The sequence below is a fragment of the Dermochelys coriacea genome, chromosome 1, assembly GCF_009764565.3.
Source record: "Dermochelys coriacea isolate rDerCor1 chromosome 1, rDerCor1.pri.v4, whole genome shotgun sequence".
Classification (NCBI taxonomy): Eukaryota; Metazoa; Chordata; order Testudines; family Dermochelyidae; genus Dermochelys; species Dermochelys coriacea.
In genome coordinates, this window is record NC_050068.2 from 204,763,004 (window position 1) to 204,781,112 (window position 18,109).

At 46.4% G+C, this 18,109-nt stretch overlaps 1 protein-coding gene across 7 annotated transcripts in view; it reads left to right on the forward strand.

Annotated features, from left to right (window-relative positions):
* Positions 1-1,792: 1,792 nt before the first annotated feature.
* TMEM39A (transmembrane protein 39A) overlaps positions 1,793-18,109 on the forward strand; it is a 28,223-nt gene continuing 11,906 nt past the window's right edge. For 2 of the 7 annotated variants that reach the window (XM_038387883.2, XM_043512367.1), the window contains exons 1-2: positions 1,794-2,294; positions 16,829-16,986. In XM_038387883.2, coding sequence (XP_038243811.1) covers positions 2,291-2,294; positions 16,829-16,986 — 162 coding nt within the window. In that variant the 5' untranslated portion in view covers positions 1,794-2,290. Of the gene's footprint in view, positions 2,295-8,360; positions 8,502-9,301; positions 9,443-12,583; positions 12,603-16,828; positions 16,987-18,109 lie in introns of those variants that run through there. The other 5 variants (XM_038387886.2, XM_038387884.2, XM_043512339.1 and 2 more) reach the window with 5 other exon arrangements.

Here is an 18,109-nt window from a genome sequence, read left to right on the forward strand (position 1 = left end):
AGTAGGCACTGTCTGGGGTTCTCTGCTCAGTGTCCTCCTCTGGCTCCCTGTTTTTGACCCTGTGACCATAGGCACTGACTTCTGCTCCCCCCGGTGGGTGCTAGACCCCCCTCGGCCACCGGACCCGCCCCGACTCCACCCCCGCCCCAATCCCTCCCACCCGTGCCCTGCCCCTATTCCAATCCCTTCCCCAAAGTCCCCACCCCAACCTCACCCTGTCCCTGCCCCTATTCCGACTCCTTCCCCAAATCCCCACCCCAGCCCTGCCCGTTCCCCGCCTCCTCCCCTGAGTGTGCCACGTTCCCACTCCTCCCCCTCCCTCCACGCATGCAGCCAAACAGCTGTTTGGCGGAGGCAAGGCGGGAAGCGCTGGGAGGTAGGCAGAGGAGCGGGGACATGGTGCGCTCAGGGGAGGAGGTGGGGAGGCAAGCCTGGCTGCTGGTGGGTGCAGAGCACCCACTAATATTTCCCCGTGGGTGCTCCAGCCCCGGAGCACCCACGGAGTCGGTGCCTATGCCTGTGACCCTCACGCCTGTCCCTATTTTCTCATTTGTTGTCCGCCGCATTCACTGGGTCCAGTGGCTCCTTCCCTCAGTCTGGGGGAGGGGCCTAAGTGCAACCAGCCAGGTGAGAGTGAGGCCACCCTAGGCAGCAGCAGCTCTGTCAGGTTTTAATGTTGCCAACTCTCACATCGATATTGTAATTGTCAGGATAATTGGTGTATTTCTTAAAACTCCAACTGCCGGAGTCCCAGAATCACACAAGAATCTCATCTTTCGTTAAAAACCCCCCAAGTATCTAGCTTTCATGGCTGCGGAGAGAAGCTTGGAAACCGTGAACTGAGCACACCCTGAAGGCTCCAAACCCAGCAGGCAAAGAGAAGGAACCCAGCCTGGAGTATTGTTTTTAAATCCCATGGTTTGAAAGCCAATCTCAGAAGGTGCCTGGTGCTTGAGCTGAGTGCTTGGCCTTGGCACTACTGGGGGGTTTTCGTAGATCCTGAAAGCCAGTCCTGGGTGGGTGGCTGTAGAGGGCCGGGGCAGCGACTGAAGAACACAAAGTTTGTTCGTTTGTTTGTTTAAAAAACAAAAACAAAAAAAAAACAATGTCTGGCTTTCAGTTCCTAGAGATCAGCTGCCTTTGGGAGGCTCTTCGCAAGGGGGAGGGCTGGGAAACTGCCTCTTCCCAAGTTTCAGCGTAGCAGCCCTATTAGTCTGTATTCGCAAAAAGAAAAGGAGGGCTTGTGGCACCTCAGAGACTAAACATCTGTTTGCATTTGGAGAGGAAGATGATGACTGTCTGTATCGGTACGAGTTGTGTCGGGAAGTTGACAGATTTCCACGCCATACGGCTAAATTCAGTGCCTCGCACAACGCCAGGTTTCAGAGTAGCATCCGATGAAGCGAGCTGCAGCTCACGAAAGCTTATGCCCTAATAAATGTGTTAGTCTCTAAGGTGCCACCGGTCCTCCTGTTCTTTTTGAGAGTAGCAGCCGTGTTAGTTGCCTCGAAGGTGCGGCAGCACTCCTTTTCTTTTTTGCCTCTTCCCAAGCGACAGCTGAGCTCCTGCTGCAGCTTTCCCGCCCAGGGCGCGGGAGGCAGGGGAGGGGCAGAGCGGGCACCACAGGCCAGTCCTGTGCGCCCAAGGGAGGGACCCGGGGGGGGGGGGCACGCCCCACAGCAGGCTTTGCCACCACCAACATGGCTCCTCTCCCTGGCCGCCACCCCCCACCGCCCCTTTCCCTTCCTGGGCCGGCGGCGGCGGCTGCTGTCGCCCTGTGATGAGAGCATCAGCCCTCACTGCCACGTCTCTCCTGGGGAGCAGCCGCCGCCGCTGCAGCGGAGCGGGGGAAAGGGAGCGGGCAAAGGTGGAGAGAGGAGGCGTGCGGGGGGGCTGGGCTAGGTTCTCCCGCCCTCCCCACGGCTCCCCCTGGGGAGCTGCTGAACCCCCACCCCCTGCGGCTTGGCCCGGCTGGGCAGGTGGCTGCGCCCGCCTGTTTGGCCCTGGAGGGTGCTGGCAGGGTGGGTAGGTGCTAGGCGAGTCCCTCCCCCCCCCCCCCCCCGCGGGGTGGGGAGCCGGAGCCAGGCTGCCCGCCCGTGCCCCCCCCCCCCCGGGGCAACACGCCGCGGGCTGCTGCCAGGGCTGGGGAGGGCCCCCGGGCTCTGCCGCGGCAGCTGCTGGTGTTGGGGGAGGGGGCTAGAGTGTGGCTCTTTGTTGCTGCTTGTGTGAAGGGGACCCTCCTCCTGGCTGATGTCTGAGCTGCACCGCTACCTCCTCCGTCTGCACTTCGATGTGTGAGTACCGGCTCCTGCTCCTTCTCCAGCCCCTGGGGCCCTCCCCCCCCCAACACCCTGTGGGCCCCATCTCTCTCGCCCCCACCCTAAGGCCCTGGCTCCCTTTTCCCGCCCCCTTTTCCGCCATGGCTCTGTCAAGGCAACTTTTGTTCCTTTTAATCACGAATTGCTGGGAGTTTGAAATGCATTAAACAGAGAGTTGGGGGAGGGGAGGATTGGTTTTAGTGCACCTTCAGGGCTTCTGCCTGGGGCTTTCCTCCCCGTTAATAGAAAAGGAGGACTTGTGGCACCTTAGAGACTAACAAATGTATTGGAGCATAAGCGTTCGTGAGCTACAGCTCACTTCATCGGATGCTTATGCTCTAATACGTTTGTTAGTCTCTAAGGTGCCACAAGTCCTCCTTTTCTTTTTGCGAATACAGACGAACACGGCTGCTACTCTGAAACCTCCCCGTTAATGTGGCTCTGGGAGGGTTTCTACAAACCCAAACTGGGAATGCGTGAAGATCCTGCACGCTTATCCCAGGGAGTTACTGTTTAGATGCCTCTGGGCTGCAGGGTGTGTGGGGAAAATTACTGCCCCAGAGGAAAGGCTGCTACTTCCGAGGGGGACCAGTAATTCTAATGTTGCCTCTCTTCTGGCCCAAGTACTCATTGTCTGAAAGAAGCCTTGAAATGCACGGTTGCAGCAGGGCTGATGAGATTTTGTTAAACTTTATTTCAGCAGCTTTTCTGGAGATGAGCTTAAGTTGCAAAATTGAGCTCCAGCTCTGGATTTCAGACACCCCAGGGATAGGGAGGTGCTTGGAAAAGAGATGAGAGATGTGCTTTTTGCAAAGTTAGTGTTTGGATTTTAAACACCACAAAGTTCATATGGGCTTATGTTTAGGGTTGGTGTTTTTTGTTTTTTAGAACACTACCCAGCATTTTAAGTGATCAAGGAAAATATGACAGATTGAGTAGGACATGGGATATATAGAACTGATCACAGCCACATATCATAAATGTTGAAACATAATTAGTCTAAGCCCTGTGCTAAGACCCCATTCTCCAGAAGATGGGAAGTCTGCAATTCCCTGTACTCCTAAGAAAGCCATGTATTGATTATCCTCCATTACGTGGAGTGGCAGTTAAGATGACGACTCTGTTTATTATAGGAGGCTGCATGCTAACTATTCTGGGGTCCCTTTAACAATGAATATTCAGCTGAAACAGGGATAGCTTTGTTTCCAATGTATGATAGCTCTTGTGCATGATTTTTGGATGTGAACAGCAGGCCCCTCATATTGCTCCCATCTGTGGTGACTATACATGAATGAATGAGATGTCCGTACTCCAAAGTAATGGATTGTGAAGTTCTAAGAGAGAAGGCCTCATCTTAGCCCAGAAGACTATGTATTTGCTGCCATCAGGAATTTTTTGGATAGGGAAACTGATGTACAGAGATGGGAAAGGGTGGCTCCAAGATCACATAGCGTGTCAGTGGCAGAACAGGAAATAGAAGCCAAATCTCTTACTCCCCATTCTGGTTCCCCTAAAATTCTTGATGTTTATGTCCATTCAAGTTGCTTTGTTGGTGCCTCGTACTCCCCACTCTAGGACGTTTCTTTGAGTGTTACTCTAAAACACACCTTCACACAAAACACTATACTATCCGGCCCTATCAATACCCAGTGGATAAAATCCTGACCCTACTGACGTCAATGGGGTTTTGCCATTGACTTTTTTGAACCCAGGATTTTACCCAGTACCTCTAGGCCCTGATCATACTGGGATTCTCTAGGATGTGGACATTTCTGCTTGCATCTTGTTCTCAAACAGCTGTCAATTTTCATTTTGCAGCCCAAACCAGCATATGGGATGGGCGTTCTGCCTATCGTTGAGAGCTGGGGACTAGGAGTCAGCACTGCTGGTTTTTATTCTTTCCTCTGACGCTGACTTAGTCTGTACACTTACGAAACCCAACTGTGTAGAACTTTTTAGTAGTGGCTAGCAACGTTGGGTGCTTAATTTGAAGCACTTTGGGAGGGATTCACAAAGTACTTATGTGCCTAAGTCCCAGTTTTGGCTCTACTGCGATCTAGAAAACTGTTGATGAACTCTGTAGGGGCCTAAACTCCCTCGGTGCCTACATTTTCTGGGGAAAAGTTCCCTAGGAGCCTGTTTCTGCCTCTGGGCATGTACATTGATGCCTCTCTCTCTAGGTGTCCAGGTGCCTATCTCCTGCCTAAACACCCAAGTGTTTCATAAACCAGGAGAATACAGGCATTCAGCTGCCTAAGTTGCCTGTGGGGCCCAATCTAGCAGTCATGCTCAGAGGCCACCTGGCGGATCGGGGCCCATTTAAAAACAGTTTGGAGAAGGAGGTGGTGGCACTGCTGTCCTCCTTTTAGCCCAATGCTTAGAGCACTTGCCTGGGATATGGGAAACTCAGGTTCAATTCCCATCTCTCTGCTAGAGGGGGAGAAAGGATTTGAACTGGGGTCTGCCTCATCTCAGGAGAGATGCTCTGGGATATTCTGGTGTGGGTCTCCCTTAATCTCTCCTTTTGAAGCTGTTCCACTGAAGATAAATAATGAAAGAGTGATTGGAGACGCGGGGTCTTCCGTCTCCAACATGGGTGCTCTAACAACTGGACTGCCGAGCCGTTCTCTCTTTCTCTGGGCCAATGATTACAGAAATCTCTCACTATCTGGGCCAATGACTGACTCTTACAGCCAGAGAGAGAGGGGAGAATGACTCTGCAGTCCAGTGGTTAGGGCATCCATCTGGGAGGGGCCTATCTCAGAAAGGGGCAGGCTTACCACACACCCCTATCATCAGCCTCTCCCAATTAGGTAGTTTAGGCAGCTCAGCACCTAGCGTTGTGCTTTTGTGCATCCCTGCTTTTGTGTGGTGCGTCTCTCTCTCTCTCTCCACAGTCACTGTGTAGGGAGCCTGGGTGCTTAGCTTGGCTTTGTGGATCTGACTTGTTCCTTTGATTTTCTTGGTGCTTAAAAGTTAGGCACCATGACACTCAGTGTTGCAATGCCTAAGTCCTTTCATGGATGCTAGCCTTGGGGCCTAATTTTTTTTAGAAAGGCTGAGCCACCACAGTTCTGTCTGTCTTCAGCTGGTGTTGCAGATGCCCAGTGCTTTTTTGAAAACGAGGTCCAAATTATCTCCAGTTGAGCACCCAAAATTGATGATTTTGCAAATTTCGGCCTGACCTTCTCTGTGCCTCAGTTTTCCCATCTGTAAAAAGGGGATAATTTTTACCTTCCTACTTGAGCAGGGATTTTGTGAGGGTAAATTAGTTCTTGTAAAGCATCTTGAGTTCTTTAGATTAATAGCACTTGCAAGATATCACTTTTCTAGTGATACTGATTGCAACCTTAGCTACAGCAGGATCCCATGTAGTTTCAATGTAGATGGAACCAGGGTTGGGCATTTGACGGGTCCAAAAATAATTGGCCAATTGACTGGTCAAATATTGTCAAATAATGTCAGATATAGACAAATATTGTAAAGCACTAATTTATTAGAATAGTAACAACAGTAACAAGACAAGTAAGACTTTATGGTCTCAAACAGGCTTAGCCCTAGATAGATACTTATGTGTAATTTCAAAAACCAAGTTACTTAACTGAGTTGTTTTAACTCAGAGAAATGAAAAACACAATGAAATGAAGTTATAAAAAGTGAAGGAATAATTATTATTACTTTTTTAGCTATGTTAGGCTAGCATTTAAATGTGAACGTTACTCAAGATTGAACAGTTACAAAAGAAAAAATTGAAAATAAATAAAACAAACACAGAGCAACTATAAAAGGAGAAAAAATCATTTTTAAATCCACTTTTTCTAGGTAAGCGATAGGCGTTCAAGTAGCTTAATGGTTGTGCTTCTTTCTCTTTGTGCTGGGGGAAAGGGTTTAATGACCATGAACCCTCTTCTTCCTCCCCCAGTCCCTTCTGAATGAATTTCTATGATTGTCTAGTCAGTTTAGATTGTAGTCTCTTGGGGCAGGGAGACTCTGTCTTATTTAATGTGCGTTGTAAATTGCCGTGTACGTTGATGTCCTGTTTACACATAAGGATATAGATACATACAATATTGTTTCTAGAAGATTCTAGCCCATCAAGAGGCTCAACTTTTAATTAAAAAGAAAAGGAGGACTTGTGGCACCTTAGAGACTAACACATTTATTTGAGCATAAGCTTTACGAAAGCTTATGCTCAAATAAATGTGTTAGTCTCTAAGGTGCCACAAGTCCTCCTTTTCTTTTTGCGGATACAGGCTAACACAGCTACTACTCTGAAACTTTTAATTAGTTTGCCCTTTTCCCCCAACAGGTGGCATTAGCATGTGGTAAAGTAAGTGATCAAGGCTTTTAAATAGGGTTGCTAATAGATGGCAATAAAAAAGGTAGGTTGGGCCTGCATCCAGGGCATTCTTGCTGGAATGTTTGATGGTGGTTAAATAAGAAGTCAGTTGACTGGTCAGTTGATCAGCTTGCCAGCCTAGACGGAGCCTGAGGAGGGAAATGTTTGCACTGGTGTAATGACATTGGTATACATTACTTCTAATGCATTGTTTTCTTACTCCTATGCTTTTTTTGTGGGAACTTTTTACCTTTTGGGCTGAAATTCTCGGAAGATTTTTTGTTTTTTAATAAAGTTTGAGCAAAATCGCATCCAGTGTTTTGGATTTAGGACAGGGTAAAAACAAACCACTTGTGTGTGGGTGTATAAAACTCAAAACAGATGAACTTTGATCTATGATCTTTAATATGCCCCATTGAAACTTCAAACTTCCCCTAAACACTGGACTCCAGAGTCATTCCCATGTGTGCGCTCTCTGGCCCAATGATTGTTCCACTGTGGAGAAATACTTAAATAGTCATTGGACTAGACAGAGAGAAAATGGGAATGAGTCTGTAGTCCAGTGTTTAGGACACCAAAGTGGAAGACTCTGGGTCCAGTGTCCCTGCTCCACTCTTTCTTTCATTATTTATCCAGAGTACACCAGCTTCAACAGGAGAGATTGAGGGAGCCTCAGATCAGACTATCTCGGATCCTAGTGGTTAGAGCACTCTTAGGATTTGAAGATGAGTCTTTCCCATCTCTTCTCCTCTGCTGACAGAGAGGGGAGAATTGTACCTGGGTCTTCCATATCCTAGGCAAGTGCTGTAGTGATGGACTAAAAGTTATAAGGTGGTTGCTGCCGTTGACTCCTCCCAGATTACGCCCCATATGTAATTTAGATGGACAAATGCTTGTCTTCCCCTGATTTGTGAATCGCTCTCGGGCTTAGGTGGGAGACAGGTGTCCGGACATCTTGAGGGAGGCAGCAGTGTGCATGTCCGGAGGCAGGCAGGAACATAGGTACTGAGGGAAATGTTGCGCTGAAAAACTTAGATGCCGAGTGAGTTTATGCAGAGCATTCAACAGCAGTTTTGTGGGTCACCGTATAGCCAAAATTAGGATGTAGGCACCCAGCCCCCAGACATAACCACCTAAGTACCTTGTGGTCCCACGTTCTATGCCCAGAAATCAGGACAATCTGAACACTAAGATCGCTTAGGCAGTGTTAAATCAGCCAGCATTACTGTTGTGTATTTATGGCCTAAACTCAATTTAGGCATCTAAATGCACACTAAGGGACCGAAATAAATGTAGCCTGGTATTCAAAGGAGCCAGATACTATGAAAAGCTGGGGGAGCTCAGCTCTTCTGAAAATCAAGCCACTTTTACTCAAGTCCCTAAATGCAGATTAAGGTGCAAGAACCCAAATTTTAAAATTTTGGCCAGTTCCCATCCCACTCCTCTTTCCCTTGTTAAATGTGAATCGTAATGTTATGGAATTAGTGCAGACTATTGATATATAGCAGGGCTGAGTTAAGGTTACAGGAACTACTTGAATGCTTGGAATCGGACTTTTTATTCCCTGATCTTGCAACCTTAAGTCTGCAGTAATTTTTTTCCCTTCACTGGACTTGAATATATTTCTTTTCACAGCCCGAGTCCTGCAGCCCTGTTCTGTTCTGTGACAAAGAGGCTGCAAAGCCAATTTAGCTGGCTCCAGCCCTGCACAGTCCCACACATAGGGCGGGAGGAGGGGCTTGAAGGATAGCTGGAATGCTATGTGCTCTGGTCACTCTGGGCTGCAGAGCAGCCCATTGAGAGCTGCCTTATACTATAGCAGATTCAGCGCCACCTATATTTTTATAAAGTGTCTATCACATTTGGGTCCCTACTGTAATATCTATAAAGATTAAATAATATGCCCCATTGCCCCCAGATAGATACTAAATAGAGATTAGTATTTTTTTTTAAAGGGGATACCATTGTATTTTTTTTTAAAGGTGAATAGAAAACTCTGTTCCTAGTACTCTAAAATTCTTTTACTTTTAGTAAGCTGAGTGTTGTTGTTTACCTAGCACTATAAACTGTTTAGTGCTTAATAGAGAAAGACAAGACAGGGATCAAATTCTGCTCTCAGTTACAGCAGAAGTTTGAGCCCCTCAAACCCAACCCATCTCCACAACTTTTCGGAGTTCCCCCATTGGCGGTGTGTGGTGAGCCTTGTCTCCACACATCTCTGTGTCTCGCCCTACTTTCTTCTAGCTCTTTCTTCTAGCACTGGTACCTTGGCCTTCTGGGCTACTTTCATGATGAGCATTGGACTTCCAGAGCATGATTGGGGAGCTTGTACAATTTTATGCTGACCTCCATAGTTTTAACTTGCTGAGAAAGCTTCCACAGGCTAAGGGGGGGAGGGAGGGTGATGATGCCACATTTAGCAGCCTTCCCCCCCCCCCCCCCGATTAGTCTCCTTGGAGAGCTTACTCAATCCCCAGCACTGGCTTTTCTGAACAATACTCCCCACGACTAGATCTGTTGCTCTATGCTCCCCTCTTGGGGTGGGGGAGCATTTTTCTCCCCCCCCCCCAAACATTTTACAGTGTGAAACTTTTTAACAGGTGCATTTTTTTTAATAGGTGAATCTTCAATCATTTGACTTGGCAAAATCATTCATTAGACATCACAATGCCTCGTGAAAGGTTTCCTGACATCTTTAATGGGGCATGTGCATTCTACTAAGTCATTTCCAGCCCTGTTTGACTTTTTGGACTGAACATTTTGCAAGTGGAAGCAGAGACTTCTGGTGAAAAGTAGACAGTATGCATTATGCAACCTGGCTTGTAAAAGCCAGGCAGGCTGGCGGACTGATACAATACGTACTGATGCTGCTGCCTCATAACCCGTGTGCCTGTGGGGGCAGGTTCAGAATTGTTGATTTAAAACAGAAATGTCAATGGACCTCATGGTCTGGAAATATCTTTAAAGGAGCATGCAGATAAACTCAGTAGGCCAAATTAGTCCCTGGGTATAACTAACCACTTCAGTGGAGTTACACTGAGAATGAATCCTCTTGGCCTGTTGTTTTTTTTCTTGGGTGAGATTACCCCCCCCTTCCCGCCACATGATTTTTATAGGGTCCTGAATGCTTACTTCCACCAAAGTCAATGAGAGTTGAAGGCACTTGCACCTGGCAGGAGGCATTCATAACCTCACAGGACAAGGTGATTAGTTATAGTGTCTTACATAATTAAATATTTGCTATCTAGATCCCACAGAGTGTGTGTGTGTGTGTGTTTATATATGTATATAATAAGAGCAGTGTATATCTGAGCAATGGCATGTGTGACTGTGTATATACAGGCTCCCTTACACAAATTAAATGTTTAGAACAGTTTTTAAAAATACCTGTCACAATTTCACTGTCTCCATAAGTGTGAATGGACAGTCGCTAGAAGTTGCCATTGGATTGATACTCTCCAGCATGAATTTTAGTCTAATGACATGGAATAGGATTTGGGCAATTCATCTCTCATTTGATTGCACAAGAAAGCAGGGACATTCAAAGTTGCTGCCAGATAAATTCTCATTTTTTAGATACATTACAGGTAAATTTAACATCACATACAGACACACACACTAGAATTTGAAACAGCTTTGAAAGTCTCCAGCTTTCTGATTGGAATGGAATCCCCCAAGTCCTACTGCATGTCATCAAACAGTAAAGGGGGAAGCTTTCCCATTTGGTTTGTAATTATTCTTTATCCTATTCTGAGCATATTTAAAAAAAAATCCTAGTGATTTCTGCTTTGCGTTGTACTGATTGAATTACCTTAAAAATTCTAGTTGGTAAACAGGCACGGACAGGAGAAATGCTGCTTTGTTTTTACAAGATTTTCTTAAACAAACAAATTAGCAGTTACAGTATAAGCTTTTTTACCCGGCATGTTGGGGAATTGGGGGGTACCAGTAAGTGAAGAATGCCGGTTAACTAAGAGGGAGGGAGTTTGGATGCAGGAGGGGGCTCGGGGTTAGGGATGGATTTTGGGGTGCTGATCTGGGGGGCATTCACCTCAGGAGGTTTCCCATAAGCAGCAACCTGTCCCTGCTGTTCCTTGTTGGAGGCGCGGCAGGCGGCTCTGTGTGCTGCCCTGAGCGCTGGTTCTGCAGCTCCCATTGGCCGGGAACTGTGGCCAATGGGAGCTGCAGGGGCACCGCCTGTGGGCTGAAGCAGTGTGCAGAGCTGTCTGCCGTGCCTCCACCTAAGAGTAGCTGGAACAGGTTGTCGCTTGCGGGAAGCCGCCCAAGGTGAGCGCCCCCCAGATCTGGCACCCCAAAACCCATCCTGTGCCTCAGCTCCCTTCCCTGAGTCCCCTCCTGCACCCAAATTCCCTCCCAGAGCCCACACTGCAGCCCCACACCCCCTTCCGGACTCCGAACCCCTTGTGGCCGTTCCTCTGCTTAGGAGCAGCAGGGACATGTTGCTGCTTCTGGGGAGCCAGGTAGGGAGCCTGCTAGCCCCGCACCAACCAGTCTATAAACTAGACTTTCCATGAAGATTAGAAATGCTGGTTTATGGAGCTTTCCAGTTGGTACAGGGCCAGATAACACAGCTTTTACTGTAAATAGGGCTGTACAAACATTAACTACCGCCCTGCAAGGCAAAAAATAATCCCTGTTTTACAGATGAGGATATTCAGGCCCAGAGAGATGAAGTGACTTGGTCAACGTGTCACAGCAAGTCAGTAGAAGAGCAAGAACACAGGGAGTTCCTGGCTACCAGTCCTGTATATGGGCCACTAGGCCATGTGTCTTTTGTGTGAGAGGCTGGGTGGGAATATATGGGGCTTCTCAGAGTTTGTAGTAAACCTTGAATTTTTCAGTAGTTAACTTGGCCATAAAAAAATGGCCACTGACTGAAATTAGCACACAGGATCCTAGGTCAGAATCTTCTTTTGTCATGGCTTTAAAAAATGTTTTTTCCCCCCTCCACTCACATAACGCACAATATTTAAATTCTCAGTGCTCCTAGCTGAAATTTCCCTCCCCGTTGTCATGCAGTAGGCACTCAATCAGAGGGCTGCATGTCTGCTCTTCAATGGTGGGTGAGTTTCAGTGGTACTGTGTGTATGTACAGTTACTTGCTAAAGTCTGTAGAATGAAGACAATTCAAGGATTGTGTGTTTATATACACATACAGCGGCAATAAATTCTCTCATGTGCACTCTGCCTGCTAATCCATCTTCTCTGGGATTTATTCTAATAGTCTAATCTCTGAGCTGCTTCAGAAATGCCATTTATAAAACTGTTTTTGTTTTTTTTTGTTTGTTTGTTTTTTTTAAATTTCCCCCAAAATTATTCTACATTGAGGCCTGGGGTGGGTGATATTCAACTCTGGACTAGTGGCACATTTGAGGTCTAAGATCTCATAACTCAGGTGTAGCAGCAGTTGTTTTATACCAGTGAGATGAACAGGGGATTACTCATTCCTATTGGTGTATAAGGCTTTTGTTTCTAACCCTGGTAGGATGTGAGATATCAGAGCTTATAACTATGTCATTATTATGTATAGAAATGCTATTTTGGGTATCAAATTTAAACTGTTTCCAGCTCTCGGATGACAATGCCAAGTGGCTTTTGGGTAATGTTCTTAGTTTAGTAATTCCTGTCAGCTTCTTTCTTTTAAATCTCACATGCTGGATGAGACTTGAGCATTGCTTTCCCCTTCTCTTTATGATTGAGAAACATAGGAATTGTAAGACTAAAATAGACCAATGATCCAACTTGTCAGGAACTCTTGTTCTAGAACAGACCAGCTCTGCAGTTCTTTCTCCTTATCTTACCAGAACAATCCAATGGTGTCTGTAGTCCAGGATCCTGCCTTTGACAGATACTAATGCCATATTATAAAGGAGACTGAAGACACCCACTGTGCTGCTGGGTAATTGTGTAACCCTATACTCTGGGTGAGAAATTTCTTCCTGACGGTTGGCTGTTGATCAGTTTACACCCTGAGGCATGAAGACTGATGGCTCCTGTAATTTTTTCCATCCTTGCTAGCATAATGTCCTCATTCATACAATTATTTAATCCTTCATTACAATTTTATGAAGCTGTTTGCTTCAACAGCATCCTGCAGCAATGAGTGCCACAGGATAATTATATGCTGCTGAAGTATTTTCTCTTACTGCTTTTAAAGTTTTGCTTTGTTTTTCTATAAAGGGAAGGGTTCAGTAAGAGTGCCAGACTGCCCCCTCCCACCCACCCACATTTTCCCCTGTACCTTAAAGATGGCCATGTGCCATCCCCACCTCTGAAAGTCTCTTCTTCACACCCCTCCATTAAGGTGGTCTGAGGGAATGGCTGAGAGATATAAAAATGAGGTGTGTATAGATGTGTTCCAAACTTGCAGCGAGTATGCCCCAAAAATGTAGCTAAATTGAGTCCCATGCGCTTTGCTGTGGGTAGTTTTTTTTCAGGTGAGACTTTCACAGCCAAGCTCCTGTCTCCTGCATGGACATCGAGTGCCGTGGAAGTTTTAAAGAGCAGGTGTTTGTCCTATTGTCTTTGACCAATACTTTCCCCACCAGTGCCCTTCTTGCCAGCTGTTTTCCTCTTCAGAGATGGATGCATTTCATTGATACTGTGCAGGGTGGATAAAAATCAATGATTTTTAAAAAAAAAAAAAAATAAAAAAAATCTGTTTTATTTTTTACTTAAATCGGATTTTTTGATTTTTTTTTTTCCCTTCAAAAGCATTTTATCTAAAGATAGTTTTAATTAAGATACATTATAGCTCAAAGATATCTCATCATGGAATAGAGATTATAAATTCTAGTTCTGTAGTATGAGACAATATATTCGTGTAATGTTTAAGAAAAGTTTTGTAAATGTGTTCCAGTAGTTCATGGATTAGGGACCCAATCTTACAGAGTTCCAGGGGCTTCTGTATAGATTATTTAGGTTAATCTTTCTAGCTTCCCAATGGGACTCACGATCAGAGATGCTTAGTTTTGCAATTCTCAAACTGTAGATTTGTGTCCCCAGAGATAACATGCTTAACAGCAAAATAAATAAATAATATATAGAGGTGAGAAATAACAGACATCAACTCTATTGTCCCTCTGCAAATTTGTCTACACAGAGTCAGTCCCTTACCTCCCTCTAAAAGTGCAAAGTTTCAAAAAGTTCAATGAATAGAAGATTGTTGGGGGTGGAATAGATCTGGAGAAGGAGAAGAAGTCTGGAGATAAAGGTGAGAAGGGAGGGACAGGCAGTAGAAACAAAAGTGAAACTGTTTGAGCAGCATATTCCAGAAATCTTGAGGTCTTTCCGAGTGTAGCCTTTATTGATTTGAAACTACCATACCAGAGGTGGGCAAACAGCCCGCGGGCCACATCTGGCCCACGGGACCATCCTGCCTGGCTCCTGAGCTCCTGGCCTGGAAGGCTAGTCCCCGGCCTCTCCCTCATTGTCCCCCCATCCCCACAGCCATGCCGCTGCGCAGCGCAATGCTCTGGGCGGCGGGGTTGCAGAGCCTGGCCTGACCCAGTGCTCTGTGCTGCGCGGCTGCCTGTCCTGGTGCAGCCGCGCTGCTAGCCACCGGTGCTCCAGGCAGCAAGGTAAGGGGGCAGGGAGCAGAGGGGCGTTGGATAGAGGGCAGGGGGGTTCAGGAGATAGTCAGGGGCATGGATAGGGGTTGGGGCGGTCAGAGGGCGGGGAACGGGGGTTGAAAGGGGGCAGGGGTCCTGGGGGAGGCAATCAAGAAGGAGAGGCGGGGTTGGATGGGGCAGTGGGAGGCAGTTAGGGGCTGGGAGACTGGGGGCGGTCAGGGGACCGAGAGCAGGGGGGGGTGGATGGGGTAGTAGTCCCGGGGGGGCCGTCAGGCAGTGAGAAGTAGGGGAATTGGATAGGGGTCGGGGGGTGGGCCATGCCTGGCAGTCTGGGGAGGCACAGCCTCCCCTAACTGGCCCTCCATACAATTTCTGAAATCTGATGCGGTCCTCAGACCAAAAAATTTGCCTGCTCCTGTACCATACCGTTCTCTCACTAGAAGGAAAAACCTATAATGGCAGCAGGCCATAAAAGAGACACAGCTTGGGTCTCATCTATCTCTGAGTTGTGAAGGTAAGGTTATAACAACCAACAAGAATGCACTTTTATGTAGAAATCATGATTAAATCGAGTCTTCCCAATTTAAATCAAATCCACCCTGGTACTGTGTATATATACAGCAAATGAGGCTTTGTCTGCCTTTCATTATTAATTTCTGCACTTTTCCCAGTTTTGGGTCACACACTGAGACCGGTTGATGGCTCCTTTCCATTTGCCAATATTGTGCTTTATGATGGAACCCTGAATTAGTCGGCTTGTTACTTCTGAATTTAAATTTTGAAGGGGAGAGGAATTCTCAGTCACTGATTAAAAATGAATCCAATAGTACTGATCATGAGTCCCCTGACCCTGGATCTTGGAACTGATTTGAAGCCTTAACTCTAAATTTGCTGGCTCAGTGGCTCTAGAGTCAGACCTTGGCTATACTTTATAATTTTTCTCTCTCTCTGGTGGTTTAATACTCTTTCCCTGTTGCTTCCGAGTGTTCCATGCAGCGCGGGAACATGGAAAATGTGCTGACTTTAGAGGTCTGCTAACCGGTTATGCCTCCCTGAATGGGGGAGGGGTACAGGGTTCTGCTTCCAGGTGGCAGGCGTGCTCTTTTATTACCAGTGGGAGTTGAAAAGTTGTGTTTATTGCTGGGGGCCATGCAAGCCAAATATTTAATTTGCAGTCTGACAACCTGTTGGTTATTTCTGCATGAAAATGGGTTTGGAAAAATGAAAGTACAACCTCCGTTTTAGCTCTTGTGATGCTAGTACAATGCTGTAGTACAAGTACCATCTCAGTTTTAGCTACAACGTGACAAAGCGAGCGGTGTCATTAATAGAGCATGGGACTGGGAGGACTCTTACCTTCTGTTCCTAGCTTTATGTTATGCTGGCCATGTCACCTGCCTTCTCTCTGTTTAAGCTTCTCCATCTGTAAACTGGGGACAAAGATCCTCTGGTTTCAGAGGGGGTGCAGAGGGTTTAAAGCAAGTCAGAAATTGACCCAAATGTCAGGGCTCACTGCAGAAGTTTCTTGAAGAGAGAGAAGCATTTCTTTTTTTTCAAGGTGTATGTAATGTAACTTCATTGATCCTGTAGGCGTGGGATTAGGTTTGTGAGATAAATCTAATCCCAAACTTCCATTAATTAGATGGATCGGGGAAAGGTGTTGATTGGGGCAGCTATAGCCAAGGTTCTTAACATTATTTGTCTGATTTTTTTGAGGAAAAAATTTAAATGGAGGAAAAAGAAGAGACAGAAAGGAATGAAAGGATTGTATATTTGCACAGTAAAAGTCATGCCTCGACCTTTTATTTGTTATACTCCCAAAAGCCAGAGGACTTTTCCTTGCTCTCCTCTATCCCTCCTCTGGGTAGGAAGCTCTGTCTGCCCTGTGCAAAACAGGCATTCCAAACAAGCCATTGGTTTGGATACACTGAGCTTCTTTCATCTGTACAGCTACTCATGTCCCCTTGCAGCAGCTGTCCCAAGTGTTCTGCAGGTGGTGGCTGTACCATTCAGTTGCCGCACCTGAGATTAAGTCTCTCATTCAGACCTGGCTGAACGGATGTAGTCTTAAAAGGTCTCTTGCCATTAGAATTGCAACTGAACTTGTTCAGACAATCCTCTGAACCACATCCCTGTGAATGCAGTGCCCCATGTTTGGAAATTACACAAAAGCCCCTGCTCCCAGCAGCAGGGCAAGGCAAAATGGGGTAGGTACTGAAAGAGTTCTAGAGTGCACTGGTCCTGGTGTGGTTGTAAGATGTGCTAAGCCACAGGAATAAATGAGGGGACCTGCCACATCATGTAGTTACCCCAAGCGAGGGAACTGTCGCAAGGACATCAGAAGTCCCCCTGGTCTTTTTCCTCTTGCTTCCTCAGTTGTCCCCAGTCTTCTCTCTGCTCATTCCTTTTCCTTGCTGCTTACCTCCCTTCCCCCACCTTCCAGCACTAATGGATTTGGACACTGGCAGTGGATCTAGTTCTGGTGACTAATATCCGGAGGTACTGGAAATGCTGATAGCATTCTGTCAGCAGTTGCTGATAGCTCCTTTTGTGCTTACTGCTGGTACTGCTCTTCTTAGTGATTCCACGGGTACCACCTGTTGTGCATCCCTGTGGGAGACAGGGGGAAGGGGCATCAGGTCGGCAGTGCACAGCTTCACAGGCATGGCAGCACTCTGGTCGTCATCTCTGCTTAGCCAGAAAGCAGGGGCATCCAAGTGGAGAATCGAACTCACCTGTGAGTTGTGTATGTACTGTAATGTACACATGCGCCTGTAGGGCACAAGGAGATGGGGTCGAGACAGGAATGTCTATTTAGGGGCTTAGAGGAAGGATACATTTTCTGTGCGTGTGATCATGGTGCAGGAGGATAGCAGGTGGCCTGTGAGGGACAATATGGTGTCAAATCCAGGTACCTAACAGTCTCGGCAGAGAGAGCTGATATCTGCCAATTTCTTCCACTCTAGATAAAACTTTGAAATTCTACTGTACAAATATAAACAGGTTAAAAAAGGGGGGCGGTCTTAGTTCATTTACCCCCGTTTTTGCAAGCCACTTTTACAGGGGCACATGCAAAATAGTCATCTCAAAAAAGAGCTCAACCGATCTCGTTGAAACTTTATGAAAATTGGCTTTCAGCTGGAGAATATGCATAAAATATTTTAGTACAAAATGGAAGTTCTTTGAGGACATGTTTAGGGTGGAATGACTCTTTCGTAAGCTGTGTCCATGATGACAGTGTTGTGACTTGCTCAACATACTTCTTGGCATCTCTGCCAGCTATGACTCCTTAGGATTTTAAAGGAGGTGATAATTGGCTTATAATTAGAGATAGGGGCCATCTGCAAATTTTAAAGCCAGATCCAAATTTTCCTAGAAGTTTGGGGTGTTCAGATGCAGGGCTTTCAGGTGTTCAGATTCAGGCTCAGTTCTTGCTCCAAGATATTGGAAGGTACACTTTCTTGGAAACGTACAAACAGGTCAAGGTGCTTTTAGTCTGGGTTTCACCTTCAAGACCCTGATCCTGGAAAGTTGGCCAACGTGGAGTGACTTGCAGGACTGAGGCTCCAATTTACAGCTGTCACTCACATTTGTCTATCTGTTAACCATCAAATCCCACTAAAATCCTGTAAGGATAAGTCATAGATATATTTTAAAAACAATAATCATGGAATTGGTGACTGCTGCTCCAGAAGTTCCAGCTTTGCACTATTAATCTGAGCTGCACAGTCTCTATGGATCAATTTTAAAAACAAAAAAAAGTAAAACACATGGTAGTTTTCAGTTTAAAGAAATTAATAAATTCACATGCATTAAAAAGCTTGCTTTTATAAGGGCAGAGTAAGAGTAAGACATTCACA